General features: G+C 41.0%; 1 protein-coding gene across 1 annotated transcript in view; it reads left to right on the top strand.

The window, feature by feature from the left end:
• Positions 1 to 18,172, top strand: part of plx (PTB_TBC1D1_like and TBC domain-containing protein plx) — a gene marked incomplete in the record, with an annotated part of 401,111 nt that overhangs the window by 100,686 nt on the left and 282,253 nt on the right. The window contains 3 exon segments of the mRNA XM_070085876.1: positions 1,274 to 1,390; positions 14,335 to 14,545; positions 14,732 to 14,867. Of these exon segments, the coding sequence (XP_069941977.1) occupies positions 1,274 to 1,390; positions 14,335 to 14,545; positions 14,732 to 14,867 (464 nt within the window).

Raw genomic sequence — 18,172 nt, 5'->3', positions numbered from 1 at the left:
TCCCCTAATTGTTAAATACTTTTTTAGGTATTATGTATTAAACAATTAAAGAATAATTACTTTAACAAATATTGTTATTAGTTTGATCTAATTTTTAGTTAAATATGAGTCTGTAAGGGAAAGCATGAGCTCCAGCTCTGGGTTCCTCCTCTTATCTTTTATCTGATTTGCATTATTGAGCTCTATCATGTATATTTTTTTAATCCTTGTATGGAGTCATTGTCTACTGTGTCATTGTTATCATTAGTCTTCTTTACAATTTTTAATCCTTGTATGGAGTAATTGTCTACTGTGTCATTGTTATCATTCCTGTTCTTTACAAATTATTTTGAAAAATAGTTCTAATATTTTTCATGTTTGGGTGTGAAATATCAAATTGTGTCCTCTTGCTCTTGTTGTATTCCTGGTAAAGAGCCTATCTTTGTCTAGTTTGTCTTGTTCATGTTTTTTAGTATTATTTATTTTGTGATTATAGCCTTTCTTGTTCTGTCCTCCAGTGACAAGGCCTAGATTGCAGATTCTTTCTTCAATGTTCATTTTCCTCAGGTCAGCCACTACAGTGCTTCAATTCCTGCTTTGTATAGACAGTTTATCCTATAAATTTTTTATATTCCCATGAGCCCCCTTTCAACTATTAGTCATTATTTATGAAGAAAATATTCTTGTCTGCACTACTGCTTTATAATTTGAAAGTCTCTCTTGATCTCCCTATTGCTGGCACCAAGTGATTTTCCTCATCTTCTTTCTTGTATTAATATACTGTAACACCTGTCTTCAACAGGGCATTTCCATTGCTGTCAGTCTTTCTTGGCAATTCATAATTCCTAAATTTGGAATTTTTTTTGTTTTTGTTTGTAAGGCTGTTAAATGTTTTGATGTTCTAGTAAGTACAGATGGCTAATTCATTTTCTATAATATTTTTAAGACTCTTAATAAAAAATTAACTTCTTTGATATGTAAGATTTTTCAGATATAAATTTGAATTGCATATTATTCATAGAGGTCTTGGCAGTTTTTCTCTAATTCTAATGTTTTATCAGCATCCTCACCCATTTTTATAGTGCAAGCACTGTTTTTCATGTCTGGCTAACTGGTTTCCCTGAATACCTTCATAAATGTTATCTAGCTCACACTCCAACAGCATGTTCATTAAAAATCACTGGTCTCTATTCACTCATATATAACATGCTAATACAAACATGCTGGATGCTCATGTCCCTAAAATTCAATTATTACATTTTGTTTGCCATATACATTATCATCCTTCATGTAGGTCTCAGCAAAGCCTTCGCAGCTATTCATGAAGCACAAATTCGAGAACGTCAAGAAAATCTCCTATGTGATCAGTGCCCAATGAAATGGTTCAGTCATCTTTGTACAGAGGTTGAGGGTAAGTAAAGCAATAATATCCAGCAATACAAATTATGTAATTCTTACTAGTTGTAAGCAGATTATAAAAGCTAATCATGTCATTTACTTGCTTTTCATATTTTCATGTAGTAGTACCTTTGTCCTTAGAAAGGCACTTTGAGGAGTTGATCTTAGTAGACACTTCATAGTCACATTATCTTACTCCCATTTTTCCCACCACACTTTTCCTGTTCCCTTTCATACTCCTTTCACCTTGTTTCTTCATTCCTACCCCTTTCATCCTCCCCCCCCCCCTCCCCATTAACCCAAGCTTATTCTTCTACACTACTGTTCCCTTCCACTCTTTTCTCTCCTTACTTCTAGACTACTCTTTTTTTCCATCCACTCATTTCTCTGCTCTTGCTCCACAATTTTTCCTCCTTATTACCTCCCTCCTTATTCTCTCACTTATTCTTTCCTTCTTATTCCTTTCCCACTCATATGCTTGCCTCACTTTACTATTTCTTTCTATTTTTTCTCACCTGCTGATGATTCTTCTCCTTCCTCCCATGTTTTCCTTCTATTCTTTTCTCTTCTTTCTTTTCACTAAATGTTTACTTACAGTAATTTTTTTTTCAACAAACTGGCTGTATCCCACCAAAACAGGGTGACCTAAAAAGAAAAATGATTTTTTTTTTTAATTTAGTAATTTATTCAGGAGAAGGGGTTACTAGCCCCTTGCTCCTGGCTTTTCAGTTGCCTCTTACAACATGCATGACTTACAGAGGAAGAATTTTTTCCACTTCCCTGTGGAGATAAGAGGATTTAGAGAAGAATAAGAACTATTAATAAAGTAGAAGAAAACCCAGATGGGTGTGTAAATACAGTGGACCCCTGGTTTTTGGCCGTAATCCGTTCCTGAAGGTTAATGGAAATAAAATTAATTAGTTCCAAACAAAAATATTTGCAAAAAAATTATTTTTTTTTACAATTATGTAAGCATTACATACCTTTATTGAAGGCTAATGCTGGCTTCTGGAAGATAGGGAGGAGGAAAGAGGAAGGAGTTAGTGTTTGGAAGGGGAATCCCCCTCCATGAAGACTTTAGGTAGCAATGCCTTCTCTGGGGTTACTTCCCTTCTCTGTCTTTTTATGCCACTAGAACCAGCTTGAGAGTCACTGGAGCCCTGTCTCACAAAATAACTGTCCAGAGTGCTCTGTTTCTGGCATCTCTTTAAGATTTCCCTGAAGTGGGACAGGGTTTTGTCACAAAACATGTTGCAGATATGGCTTGTTTCAGCTTTGTCAGGGTTGTGTTTCTCTACAAAAGCTTGCAAACTGGTCCACATTGCACACACCTCTTTAATCTCTGAAGAAGGCACCTCCTTCACTCCCTCTTCCTCCTCCTCTGAAGCAAGTTCCTCAGCTGCAGTCTGTTGCTGTTCAAGTTGAAGCTCTTGCAGCTCTTCAGTAGTAAGCTCTTCCCTGTGGTCCTCTGCCAACTCTTCCACATCCTCACCACTCGCCTCCAACCCCAGGGACTTCCCCAAAGACACAATAGAGTCCACAGGGTCAGCAGGGTCAAGGTCATAGTGAGTCTCAAACCCTTCAAAATCTCTCTCTTGGACATAATCTGGCCACAGTTTTCTCCAAGCAGAGTTCAAAGTCCTGGAAGTCACTCCCTCCAAAGCCTTACCTATAAGGTTTATGGAGTTGTAGATGTTGAAGTGACTCCTCCGGAACTCTCTTAGGATCAACTGAGTGTCCGAGGTCACTTCAAAGCACTTTTGAAACACTGCTTTTGTGTAGAGTTTTTTGAAGTTAGAAATGACCTGCTGGTCCATGGACTGGAGGAGAGGAGTGGTGTTAGGAGGCAAGAACTTCACTTTTATAAAACTGAAGTCCCTAAACACTTGGTCTTCCAAGTCTGGAGGATGTGCAGGAGCAGTGTCCAGTAATAGGAGGCACTTGAGTGGCAATTTCTTTTCCAGGAGGTATTTTTTCACACTTGGGCCAAACACATCATTAACCCACTCTTTGAAAATTTGCCTTGTGACCCATGCCTTATGATTAGCTTTCCACATCACACACAATTTATTCTTCATGACATTATTTGTCTTAAACACACTGGGATTTTCTGAGCGATACACAAGTAAAGGCTTCACTTTGAAATCCCCACTAGCATTACCACACAATAAAAGAGTAAGCCTGTCTTTTATAGGCTTGTGTCCTGGCAGTGCCTTTTCCTCCTGGGTAATGTAGGTCCTGTTTGGCATTTTCTTCCAAAACAAGCCTGTTTCATCACAATTGAAAACTTTTTGGGGTTTGAATCCTTCAGCCTTTACATAGTCCTGGAATTTGTGAACATACTTTTCAGCCGCACATTTGTCAGAACTTGCAGCCTCACCATGCCTTACAACATTGTGTATGCCACTACACCTCTTAAATCTATCAAACCATCCTTTGCTGGCCCTAAATTCACAAACTGCAGCACTTGTTCCAGGCATTTTCTTTGAAGATCCTCATGCAACTGCTTTGCCTTCTCACAAATGATTGACTCCACTACACTGTCTTTCACTAATTCTTTTTCCTTAATCCACAATAATAATAACTTTTTCATCTCTTCCATTATCGGTGTCCTTTGTTTAGTTAGAAAAGCTACTCCTTTTGCAACATTAGCATCTTTGATTTGTTGTTTCTTTACCAGGATGGATTTAATTGTTGATTTATTCTTGCTGTACATCCTGGCAAATTCCACCACCTTCATATCACTCTTAAATTTTTCTATCACTTCACGTTTAAATTCCATGGTGTTTCTCACTTTCTCTACCACAGGAACTTTACTAGGAACTTTCTTTGGAGCCATGGTTACATATTTCACAGTTGCACTGCAAGAAAAACCACTAAAAACAATGGTAAACAAGCGAAATGTTTGGATGTATGAGCAGAAGCTTCCTCAGCTACCGAGAGACAAAGCCAAACTGCCCCAGCCAGTGGATAGACGCATCCAAAATGGCCGATTACCGAGTGCCGAAAACCCCAGCGATAACCGAGTTGGCCGATAACCAAACTGGCCGATAACTGGGGGTCCACTGTATGCGTATGCGTGCATGTGTAGTGTGACCTAAATGTAAATAGAAGTAGCAAGATATACCTGTTATCCCATGTGTTTGAGACTGAAAAAAAGACACCAGCAGTCCTACTGTTGCGTAAAACAAATACAGGTTTCCATTTCACACTTGGCAGGATGGTAGTACCTCCCTGGGTGGTTGCTGTCTTCCAGCCTACTGCCTCCACTTACAGTAAATGTACACAAATAAAACTTTCACTTTTCATCCTCTCCCTCTCTTTCCTTCATCTGACTACTCCCTGCACTTTCTCCAATTTTTCCTCACCACTTTTACCCCATTTTTTTCTGTTGCGTTTTTTTTTAATGCTTATTTCTCCCTCACCTCTGCCTCTCTTCTTTTTCTCTTAATTTTCCCAACTTGTTTCTCTATTTCACTATTCTTTTACACTCCTTCCCCCTCTCTTTCTCTTCCTTACTCATTTTTTTTCCTGCATTCTTTCTCTTGCTCATTTGCTTCCTCACATTTTCCCCTCACCACTGCCTCCCTTCTTTTTCTCTTAATTTTCCCAACTTGTTTATCTCTCTCACTATTTTTTACACTCCTTCCTTTTCTCTTTCTCTTCCCCACTCTGCCTACCTTCTTTTTCTCTTAATTTTCCTAACTTGTTTCTCTATTTCACTATTCTTTTACACTCCTTCCTCCTCTCTTCCTCTTCCCTACTCATTTTTTTCCTGCATTCTTTCTCTTGCTCATTTGCTTCCTCACATTTTTCCCTCACAACCCAGGAGTCCAAAGGCCTGTTATCCTGGGTGTAAAGGGAGCTAAATAAACATAACAGACAAATCTTTTGACTTATATTATCCTTCACCAAGTAAGAACAGAATTATGTACACTATGTACAACAATAGGTATTAGTGCACTCCACGGTAAGCAAGGCAGAATAGAAGCTCCTAGAGAGCAGACCATGCTTCAACCAGTTCTAGAATGGGAATGACAAGGGCAGACAGGTGTGTGGTACCCACAACACCTCTGTGATTACCAAAACCATCTTCTCATTGGCTGGAACCTGGATACTGATTGAACAGTGGGGCCCCATTGTCAATCCTTAGCACCTGGTTTGCTGGAGATAGCCTTTCAGTGAGGGTGTATACATGCGCCGAATAAAGGGTACATACTCTTTGCATGCCACACTCTTAATTTTCCCAACTTGTTTCTTGCTTTCACTATTCTTTTACACTCCTTCCTCCTCTCTTCCTCTTCCCTACTCATTTTTTCCTGCATTCTTTCTCTTGCTCATTTGCTTCCTCACATTTTCCCCTCACTATTTGCCACCTCTATTTTTTCCATTCCCACTCATTTGCCATTGCCCATTCTTTCCTTTCTCCTGGCACTTGTTACACTCAATTTTTCTTCTTCCCACTCATTTGCTACTCCCCTCTTTATGGTTTTGTTACTCCCATTCTTCCATTCTGAGTAGTGTTTATTGTAAGAAGTCAGGTGTGGGAGGTATGGTAGCCCTCCTGGCCACCTCACCCACACATAATATACTATGACATTTAAAACGCCCTAGAGTGGTAAAATGCACATACAGTACACTCATTACTTATCTTAAAATAATTGTAATCTTAACACTTGAATGGTCCAAACATAAATATACGTTCTTACACGTAGCGCCCTAAACGTATATACAGTGGACCCCCGGTATTCGATGGCATTGGTATTCGATGCATTATCTCGCAAAAAATTTGCCTCGGTATTCGATTGAAAACCCAGTATTCAATACGATTCGTACGAGACGTGTCCATGTGTGGCCTGAACTGCCCCGTGTGTGCCAGTGTTTACAAGCCAGCCAGTGTGCGCGCATCTTAGGATACATTCGGTACATTCCATATTATCCATATTATCACTGTGTTTGGTGCTTGTTTCTGCAAAATAAGTCACTATGGGCCCCAAGAAAGCTTCTAGTGCCAACCCTTTGAGAAAAACGGCGCTAATGACTTATGAAATGAAGAAAGAGATAATTGCAAAGTACGAAAGTGGAGTGCATGTGTCAGAGCTGGTTAGGTTGTATAATAAACCCCAATCAACCATGTCTACTATAGTGACCAGGAAAACGGCAATCAAGGAAGCTGTTCTTGCAAAAGGTGCAACTGTGATTATGAAACAGCAACCGCAAGTGTTAGAAAATGTTAAGAGACTGTTATTGGTGTGGATAAATGAAAAGCAGATAGCAGGAGATAGCATCTCTCAAGCGATCATTTGTGAAAAGGCTAGGCAGTTGTATGACGATTTGGTAAAGAAATTGCCTGCAACTAGTGGCGATGTGAGTGAATTTAAGGCCAGCAAAGGTTGGTTTGAAAGATTTAAGAATCGTAGTGGCATACATAGTGTGATTAGGCATGGTGAGGCTGCCAGTTCGGACCAAAAAGCAGCTGAAAATATATATGTACAGTGGACCCCCGCATAACGATCACCTCCAAATGCGACCAATTATGTAAGTGTATTTATGTAAGTGCGTTTGTACGTGTATGTTTGGGGGTCTGAAATTGACTAATCTACTTCACAATATTCCTTATGGGAAAAATTCGGTCAGTACTGGCACCTGAACATACTACTGGAATGAAAGAAGTTCATTAACCGGGGGTCCACTGTATATATATATATATTTTTTTTTTTTTCAACGAGTCGGTCGTCTCCCACTGAGGCAGGGTGACCCAAAAAAAAGAAAGAAAATCCCCAAAAAGAAAATACTTTCATCATCATTCAACACTTTCACCACACTCACACATTATCACTGCTTTTGCAGAGGTGCTCAGAATACAACAGTTTAGAAGCATATACGTATAGAGATACACAACATATCCCTCCAAACTGCCAATATCCCAAACCCCTCCTTTAAAGTGCAGGCATTGTACTTCCCATTTCCAGGACTCAAGTCCGACTATATGAAAATAACCGGTTTCCCTGAATCCCTTCACTAAATATTACCCTGCTCACACTCCAACAGATCGTCAGGTCCCAAGTATCATTCGTCTCCATTCACTCCTATCTAACATGCTAATGCACGCTTGCTGGAAGTCCAAGCCCCTCGCCCACAAAACCTCCTTTACCCCCTCTTTCCAAGCCTTTTGAGGACGACCCCTACCCCTCTTTCCTTCTCCTTTAGATTTATATGCTTTCCATGTCATTCTACTTTAATCCATTCTCTCTAAATGACCAAACCACCTCAACAATCCCTCTTCTGCCCTCTGACTAATGCTTTTATTAACTCCACACCTTCTCCTAATTTCCACACTCCGAATTTTCTGCATAATATTTACACCACACATTGCCCTTAGACAGGACATCTCCACTGCCTCCAACCATCTCCTCGCTGCTGCATTTACCACCCAAGCTTCACATCCATATAAGAGTGTTGGTACTACTATACTTTCATACATTCCCTTCTTTGCCTCCATAGATAACGTTTTTTGACTCCACATATACCTCAACACACCACTCACCTTTTTTCCCTCATCAATTCTATGATTAACCTCATCCTTCATAAATCCATCCGCCGACACGTCAACTCCCAAGTATCTGAAAACATTCACTTCTTCCATACTCCTCCTCCCCAATTTGATATCCAATTTTTCTTTATCTAAATCATTTGATACCCTCATCACCTTACTCTTTTCTATGTTCACTTTCAACTTTCTACCTTTACACACATTCTCAAACTCATCCACTAACCTTTGCAATTTTTCTTTAGGATCTCCCATAAGTACAGTATCATCAGCAAAAAGTAACTGTGTCAATTCCCATTTTGAATTTGATTCCCCATAATTTAATCCTACCCCTCTCCCGAACACCCTAGCATTTACTTCTTTTACAACCCCATCTATAAATATATTAAACAACCATGGTGACATTACACATCCCTGTCTAAGACCTACTTTTACCGGGAAGTATTCTCCCTCTCTTCTACACACCCTAACCTGAGCCTCACTATCCTCATAAAAGCTCTTTACAGCATTTAGTAACTTACCACCTATTCCATAAACTTGCAACATCTGCCACATTGCTCCTCTATCCACTCTATCATATGCCTTTTCTAAATCCATAAATGCAATAAAAACTTCCCTACCTTTATCTAAATACTGTTCACATATATGCTTCAATGTAAACACTTGATCTACACATCCCCTACCCACTCTGAAGCCTCCTTGCTCATCTGCAATTCTACATTCTGTCTTACCTCTAATTCTTTCAATTATAACCCTACCGTATACTTTTCCTGGTATACTCAGTAAACTTATTCCTCTATAATTTTTACAATCTCTTTTGTCCCCTTTCCCTTTATATAAAGGGACTATACATGCTCTCCGCCAATCACTAGGTACCTTCCCCTCTTTCATACAATTATTAAACAAAAGTCCCAACCACTCCAACACTATATCCCCCCCTGCTTTTAACATTTCTGTCATGATCCCATCAGTTCCAGCTGCTTTACCCCCTTTCATTCTACGTAATGCCTCACGTACCTCCACCACACTTACATTCTGCTCTTCTTCACTCCTAAAAGATGGTATACCTCCCTGGCCAGTGCATGAAATTACCACCTCCCTTTCTTCCTCAACATTTAAAAGTTCCTCAAAATATTCTCGCCATCTACCTAATACCTCCCTCTCCCCATCTACTAACTCCCCTACTCTGTTTTTAATGGACAAATCCATATTTTCCCTAGGCTTTCTTATCTTGTTTAACTCACTCCAAAATTTTTTCTTATTTTCATTAAAATTTCTTGACAGTGCCTCTCCCACTCTTTCATCTGCTCTCCTTTTGCACTCTCTCACCACTCTGTTCACCTTTCTTTTACTCTCCATATACTCTGCTCTTCTTATAACACTTCTGCTTTGTAAAAACCTCTCATAAGCTACCTTTTTCTCTTTTATCACACCCTTTACTTCATCATTCCACCAATCACTCCTCTTTCCTCCTGCCCCCACCCTCCTATAACCACAAACTTCTGCCCCACATTCTAATATTGCATTTTTAAAACTATTCCAACCCTCTTCAACCCCCCCACTACTCATCTTTGCACTAGCCCACCTTTCTGCCAATAGTCGCTTATATCTCGCCCGAACTTCCTCCTCCTTTAGTTTATACACTTTCACCTCCCTCTTACTTGTTGTTGCCACCTTCCTCTTTTCCCATCTACCTCTTACTCTAACTGTAGCTACAACTAAATAATGATCTGATATATCAGTTGCCCCTCTATAAACATGTACATCCTGGAGCCTACCCATCAACCTTTTATCCACCAATACATAATCTAACAAACTACTTTCATTACGTGCTACATCATACCTTGTATATTTATTTATCCTCTTTTTCATAAAATATATATTACTTATTACCAAATTTCTTTCTACACATAGCTCAATTAAAGGCTCCCCATTTACATTTACCCCTGGCACCCCAAATTTACCTACTACTCCCTCAATAACATTTTTACCCACTTTAGCATTGAAATCCCCAACCACCATTACTCTCACACTTGATTCAAAACTCCCCACGCATTCACTCAACATTTCCCAGAATCTCTCTCTCTCCTCTACACTTCTCTCTTCTCCAGGTGCATACACGCTTACTATAACCCACTTTTCACATCCAATCTTTATTTTACTCCACATAATCCTTGAATTTATGCATTTGTAGTCCCTCTTTTCCTGCCATAGCTTATCCTTCAACATTATTGCTACTCCTTCTTTAGCTCTAACTCTATTTGAAACCCCTGACCTAATCCCATTTATTCCTCTCCATTGAAACTCTCCCACCCCCTTCAGCTTTGTTTCACTTAAAGCCAGGACATCCAGTTTCTTCTCATTCATAACATCCACAATCATCTCTTTCTTATCATTTGCACAACATCCATGCACATTCAGACTTCCCACTTTGACAATTTTCTTCTTATTATTCTTTTTAGTAATCTTTACAGGAAAAGGGGTTACTAGCCCATTGTTCCCGGCATTTTAGTTGACTTTTACAACACGCATGGCTTACGGAGGAAAGATTCTTATTCTACTTCCCCATGGATATAAAAGGTAAAGTAATAAGACCAAGAACTATTAAGATAAAATCAAAGAAAACTCAGATGAGTGTGTATAAATAAATGTGTACATGTATGTGTAGTGTGACCTAAGTGTAAGTAGAAGTAGCAAGACGTACCTGTAATCTTGCATATTTATGAGACAGACAAAAGATACCAGCAATCCTACCATCATGTAAAACAATTACAGGCTTTCATTTTACACTCACTTGGCAGGACGGTAGTACCTCCCTGGGTGGTTGCTGTCTACCAACCTACTACATATTATTATTATTACATATTATTATTATTACATATTATTATTATTACATATTATTATTATTACATATTATTATTATTACATATTATTATTATTACATATTATTATTATTACATATTATTATTATTACATATTATTATTCTCCTCCTCCCTCCTCCTCCTCCCTCCTCCCTCCTCCTCCTCCTCCTCCTCCTCCTCCTCCTTCCTCCTCCTCCTTCCTCCTCCTCCTTCCTCCTCCTCCTCCCTCCTCCTCCCTCCTCCTTCCTCCTCCTCCTCCTCCTCCCTCCCTCCTCCCTCCTCCTCCTCCCTCCTCCCACCTCCTCCTCCTCCCTCCTCCTCCTCCCTCATCCTCCTCCCTCCTCCTCCTCCCTCCTCCTCCTCCTCCTCCTCCTCCCTCCTCCTCCTCCCTCCTCCTCCTCCCTCCTCCTCCTCCTCCTCCTCCTCCCTCCTCCTCCCTCCTCCTCCTCCTCCCTCCTCCTTCTCCCTCCTCCTTCTCCCTCCTCTCTGCTCTCTCCCTCCTCCTCTCTCCCTCCTCCTCTCTCCCTCCTCCTCTCTCCCTCCTCCTCTCTCCCTCCTCCTCTCTCCCTCCTCCTCCTCCCTCCTCCTCCTCCCTCCTCCTCCTCCTTCCTCCTCCTTCCTCCTCCTCCCTCCTCCTCCTCCCTCCTCCTCCTCCCTCCTCCTCCTCCCTCCTCCTCCTCCCTCCTCCTCCTCCCTCCTCCTCCTCCTCCCTCCTCCTCCTCCCTCCTCCTCCTCCTCCTCCCTCCTCCTCCTCCTCCTCCCTCCTCCTCCTCCTCCCTCCTCCTCCTCCTCCCCCTCCTCCTCCTCCTCCCTCCCCCTCCTCCCCCCTCCTCCTCCCTCCCTCCTCCTCCCTCCCTCCTCCTCCCTCCTCCCTCTCCCTCCTCCTCCTCCCTCCTCCTCCCTCCTCCCTCTCCCTCCTCTTCCTCCCTCCTCCTCCTCCTCCTCCTCCTCCTCCTCCTCCTCCTCCCTTTTCCTCCTCCCTTTTCCTCCTCCCTCCTCCTCCTCCCCCCTCCTCCTCCTCCTCCCTCCTCCTCTTCCTCCTCCTCCTCCCTCCTCCTCCCTCCTAGTCCTCCCTCCTCCCTCTCCTCCTTCCTCCTCCTCCCTCTTCCTCCCTCCTCCTCCCTCCTCCTCCCTACTCCTCCTCCTCCTCCTCCTCCTCCTCCTCCTCCTCCCTCCTCCTCCTCCCTCCTCCTCCTCCTCCTCCTCCTCCCTCCTCCTCCTCCTCCCTCCTCCTCCTCCTCTCTCCTCCTCCCTCCTCCTCCTCCTCCTCCTCCTCCTCCTCCCTCCTCCCTCCTCCTCCCTCCTCCTCCTCTCTCCTCCTCCCTCCTCCTCCACCCTCCTCCTCCTCTCCAAAACATTGCTGGGACCTATAAATACTTTGTTTATATTCCAAGACAATAGTAAATGGCTAAGGCAGGTGTAAATGTCCACCTGTCAATGTCTTTGTGACAATTTGAGTACCTAATACTAGTATCAGAACAAAGATTGGTTATAAAATGACAAGAACTACTACAAATTGTAATTATCAGAACATAAAAATTACATAAAATAATATGAAAAATAAAAAAAAAAGGTGTATCGGCAACACTTCCGCAAGCAGCAGGACTCGATGTTGCTGTCACATGAGCATCCAGTGCCAACTTCTCGGCCTCGTATCTCAGTAAGTACTGACCCTAATTTTTTTTTATTTTATAACACTTAGAAAAAGGTGCTCTTTTTTTTCCTATAAAAAAACATTTTTTTTTTTTTTCAAAATATTCGGGGCGCTGCGCGAGTGAACGTATATATACGTTTGGACCGTTTAAGGGTTAAGGTAACAGTTATAAGTGTTTGTGTTTGCCTTCTAATTACAGTGGAACCTCGGTTGTCAATTGCATCACTTGTTGTATAAATTGGTTTTTAACCCTTAAATTGTCCAAGCAAATCTACATTCACATGCATAGCTCTCCAAAAGTAGATCTACATTTCTTTTACATATTTTCAAATATAACAAAAAAAAAAAAAGTAGCTCAAAGTTTTTTTACACATTTTCAAATCTAAACAAACACAAAGAAGATCTACTTTTTTACTTACTTTCAAATGTTGAAAAAACGTAGATCTACGTTTGGACAGTTTAAGGGTTAATGAGGTGTTTTTTGTGCATTCTCTTGGTTGTAGGCAGACAAATTTTTACTTGTACGGAAAGGGATAAAGCGGCTTAGGTCATGTGCTCACGGAATGTGCACTAGACAGAGTCGAGAGCTTGGAAAACGAGTTGCTGGGGGAGTTCAGTTTTATAACTATGAAGTTCTTGCCTCCTAACACCACTCCTCTCATCCAGCCCATGGACCAGCAAGTCATTTCTCACTTTAAAAGACTCTACTCCAAAGCCCTTTTTGAAAGGTGCTTTGAAGTCACTTCGGGAACAAATTTAGTCCTCATGGAGCTCTGAAAGGACCATTTCAGTATCCTCATCTGCTTGAGGCTTATAGACAAAGCCTGTGGGAATGTGTCTTCCAGGATCATGCAGTCAGCATGGAAGAAATTGTGGCCTGATTTTGTGGCAGCCAAGGATTTTGAAGGCTTTGAAGATGAGCCTGAGCCACTAAGGGTTATTATGTCCCTGGAGAAGTCCTTGGACCTAGAAGTGACTGAAGATGATGTGGAGGAGTTGGTGGAGGAGCATAGAACTCATCTCACCACAGAAGACCTTGTAGACCTTCATAAGCAGCAGCAACAGATTGCAGCGAGGAGCTGTCATCAGAGGAAGAGGGAAGGGATGTTTTGCCCAGTGCACTTGTCAAGGAAATGTGTGCTAAATGGCATGAAGTACAGGAGTTTGCTGAAAAATATCATCTAGACAAAGCAGTGACCATCCCTGTCTCTCTGACATGTACTGTGACAGTGTAATGTCTCAATTTAGACAAGTGTTAAAAATGAGTCTGTAACAAACCTCACTGGACCAGTTTTTAGTGAGACAAAGAACCTTTGAGCTGGAACAAGGTGTTAGTGGTGAAAAGAGACAAAGAAGAGAAACAACACCAGAAGGACAGTTGCCTGACATATTAATAGAAGAAGACTGTCCTTCCAAGCAGTAACATTCCTCCCTCCTCTCCTCTACCTCCTCCTTCCAGTGTGCCATTAGCTCACCTCTGATAGGTAAGGGGCAGTTAAATTTTTGTTTACTGTACAGTATTTCAGTTAAATTTTTACTTACTGTACATTATTTCAGTTGCATTTTTATTTAGTGTGTTCATTTTTAGTTTCCCTGTGCTGTATAATTTTATACATTGTTCTGTGTAGCAGTTAGTATATCATTAATATTATTATATTGTCATATGGGGTCTGGAATGGATTAGTTCTATTTATGTATTCTTTATGGGAGAAATTGCTTTGGTTGTCATTGATTTTGGTTGTCGAATCGATATCTGGAATGAATTAAATTCAAAAACCAAGGTTCCACTGTATGTGATTTATCATTGTTGATGATTGAGTGTTAATGATATATTCATTATTGATAATTGGAATATTACCTTGATGAAGTTTTCATCTTTCTGCATTATTAGGCTTGCCAGCTGCCAAGGCACACATCACCATTAAGAAGCGTTTATCATCTCTGCCCGAGGAAGAGAAAAGTATCTTGATAGCCAAGTATGAAGGAGCAGAAACATCAGATGTACAAGTACAAAATAACATTTTAATGATGCTGCTGAGAGCTCACTTTGAGAATAAGCAAGCCATGCATTCTCACACTGCCCTTCCTGGGGGTGGAGTCAAGTGAGTCCTGTCATATACAATATTACAATTACCAGTGAATGCTGAAACTGTAAATAATACTCTTAATAAAATAATTATGAAAATGTACATTTGAACTCTCAAACATTCATGTGTGTCCTATACATATGCAGGTGTATGCAAGGGAGACATGGATACATTCATTCATTTTTCTCTCTCTACCATCAGGCCAGATTATGTAGGCTCTAATTTGGAATCTTCCCTTCGCCGGGCTAAGAAAAGCTTGACAACATCTTTCAATCAACTTCTAAAGAGAGAAGGCCGAGAGAGTGAGAGTGCAGAGAGAGAAATTGCAAGTGATGAGGTAAGTCACCTGGTCATTAAGTGCTAGCAATCACTAGATGAGAAAATTATTCCAAAAGCATTGCACATATACAGTGCTCATCATTAAAGTAATAACCTCCTTTTGTAGGTTTGTTGATGAGACTGAAAGTTATTCTGGCCTGGCAACTTAAAGCAGAATATCTCAGAATTCCCTAAGACTACTGGCTATATCCTTAGTTTCTTGTAGACTTGGATGGTGGATAGATTTGTGTTCATGTTCCCCCTCTGCTGTGTAGTGTTGAATGCCAAGTTTGCAGCCCATCTTCTTAACCACAGATGTCATAGCAGAAGCCATCGATGTGTGAGAGTCTAGTGAGGACCTGGATAACATGCACACATCAAATGCACATCCAGGGAAGCCTAGAAAAATGTCCCCATTAACACTAACTATAATATAAAAATTGTTCTGTTATCACTTGTCCGAATATTTCACGCATTGTGGTGCAATGATTCTTATGGAAGACGGTGCTCCTTGTCACACCTTGAAATCTTTTGTGCAGTGACTGTGTGCTTGCAAGATACCATTCTTTCAAACAATAATTTACTTGAGCTTCATGTATTTCACTTTGATAATAAAAAATTAGCTTTCACTAGCACAGTCCTTTATGTATTAGAATTAGTATAAGTATTAGTATCAGTACATATTAGTATCAGTATATTAGTATCAGTATTAGAATGTGGAGCAGAAGTTTGTGGTTATAGGAGGGTGGGGGCAGGAGGAAAGAGGAGTGATTGGTGGAATGATGAAGTAAAGGGTGTGATAAAAGAGAAGAAGGTAGCTTACGAGAGGTTTTTACAAAGCAGAAGTGTTAAAAGAAGAGCAGAGTATATGGAGAGTAAAAGAAAGGTGAAGAGAGTGGTGAGAGAGTGCAAAAGGAGAGCAGATGAAAGAGTGGGAGAGGCACTGTCAAGAAATTTTAATGAAAATAAGAAAAAATTTTGGAGTGAGTTAAACAAGTTAAGAAAGCTTAGGGAAAGTATGGATTTGTCAGTTAAAAACAGAGTAGGGGAGTTAGTAGATGGGGAGAGGAAGGTATTAGGTAGATGGCGAGAATATTTTGAGGAACTTTTAAATGTTGAGAAAGAAAGGGAGGCAGTAATTTCATGCACTGGCCAGGGAGGTATACCATCTTTTAGGAGTGAAGAAGAGCAGAATGTAAGGGTGGTGGAGGTACGTGAGGCATTACGTAGAATGAAAGGGGGTAAAGCAGCTGGAACTGATGTGATCATGACAGAAATGTTAAAAGCAGGGGGATATAGTGTTGGAGTGGTTGGTACTTTTGTTTAATAAATGTATGAAAGAGGGGAAGGTACCTATGGATTGGCGGAGAGCATGTATAGTCCCTTTATATAAAGGGAAAGGGGACAAAAGAGATTGTAAAAATTATAGAGGAATAAGTTTACTGAGTATACCAGGAAAAGTATACGGTAGGGTTATAATTGAAAGAATTAAAGGTAAGACAGAATGTAGGATTGCGGATGAGCAGGGAGGCTTCAGAGTGGGTAGGGGATGTGTAGATCAAGTGTTTACATTGAAGCATATATATATATTTTTTTTATTATCATCACACTGGCCGATTCCCACCAAGGCAGGGTGGCCCGAAAAAGAAAAACTTTCACCATCATTCACTCCATCACTGTCTTGCCAGAAGGGTGCTTTACACTACAGTTTTTAAACTGCAACATTAACACCCCTCCTTCAGAGTGCAGGCACTGTACTTCCCATCTCCAGGACTCAAGTCCGGCCTGCCGGTTTCCCTGAACCCCTTCATAAATGTTACTTTGCTCACACTCCAACAGCACATCAAGTATTAAAAACCATTTGTCTCCATTCACTCCTATCAAACACGCTCACGCATGCCTGCTGGAAGTCCAAGCCCCTCGCACACAAAACCTCCTTTACCCCCTCTCTCCAACCATTCCTAGGCCGACCCCTACCCCGCCTTCCTTCCACTACAGACTGATACACTCTTGAAGTCATTCTGTTTCGCTCCATTCTCTCTACATGTCCGAACCACCTCAACAACCCTTCCTCAGCCCTCTGGACAACAGTTTTGGTAATCCCGCACCTCCTCCTAACTTCCAAACTACAAATTCTCTGCATTATATTCACACGCATATATGTGAACAGTATTTAGATAAAGGTAGGGAAGTTTTTATTGCATTTATGGATTTAGAAAAGGCATATGATAGAGTGGATAGAGGAGCAATGTGGCAGATGTTGCAAGTATATTGAATAGGTGGTAAGTTACTAAATGCTGTAAAGAGCTTTTATGAGGATAGTGAGGCTCAGGTTAGGGTGTGTAGAAGAGAGGGAGACTACTTCCCGGTAAAAGTAGGTCTTAGACAGGGATGTGTAATGTCACCATGGTTGTTTAATATATTTATAGATGGGGTTGTAAAGGAAGTAAATGCTAGGGTGTTCGGGAGAGGGGTGGGATTAAATTTTGGGGAATCAAATTCAAAATGGGAATTGACACAGTTACTTTTTGCTAATGATACTGTGCTTATGGGAGATTCTAAAGAAAAATTGCAAAGGTTAGTGGATGAGTTTGAGAATGTGTGCAAAGGTAGAAAGTTGAAAGTGAACATAGAAAAGAGTAAGGTGATGAGGGTATCAAATGATTTAGATAAAGGAAAATTGGATATCAAATTGGGGAGGAGGAGTATGGAAGAAGTGAATGTTTTCAGATACTTGGGAGTTGACGTGTCGGCGGATGGATTTATGAAGGATGAGGTTAATCATAGAATTTATGAGGGAAAAAAGGTGAGTTGTGTGTTGAGGTATATGTGGAGTCAAAAAACGTTATCTATGGAGGCAAAGAAGGGAATGTATGAAAGTATAGTAGTACCAACACTCTTATATGGATGTGAAGCTTGGGTGGTAAATGCAGCAGCGAGGAGATGGTTGGAGGCAGTGGAGATGTCCTGTCTAAGGGCAATGTGTGGTGTAAATATTATGCAGAAAATTCGGAGTGTGGAAATTAGGAGAAGGTGTGGAGTTAATAAAAGCATTAGTCAGAGGGCAGAAGAGGGGTTGTTGAGGTGGTTTGGTCATTTAGAGAGAATGGATCAAAGTAGAATGACATGGAAAGCATATAAATCTATAGGGGAAGGAAGGCGGGGTAGGGGTCGTTCTCGAAAGGGTTGGAAAGAGGGGGTAAAGGAGGTTTTGTGGGCGAGGGGCTTGGACTTCCGGCAAACGTGCATGAGCGTGTTAGATAGGAGTGAATGGAGACGAATGATACTTGGGACCTGATGATCTGTTGGAGTGTGAGCAGGGTA

The sequence above is a fragment of the Cherax quadricarinatus genome, chromosome 17, assembly GCF_038502225.1.
Source record: "Cherax quadricarinatus isolate ZL_2023a chromosome 17, ASM3850222v1, whole genome shotgun sequence".
Lineage (NCBI taxonomy): Eukaryota > Metazoa > Arthropoda > Malacostraca > Decapoda > Parastacidae > Cherax > Cherax quadricarinatus.
This window is presented reverse-complemented; position numbering and strand designations above follow the sequence as displayed.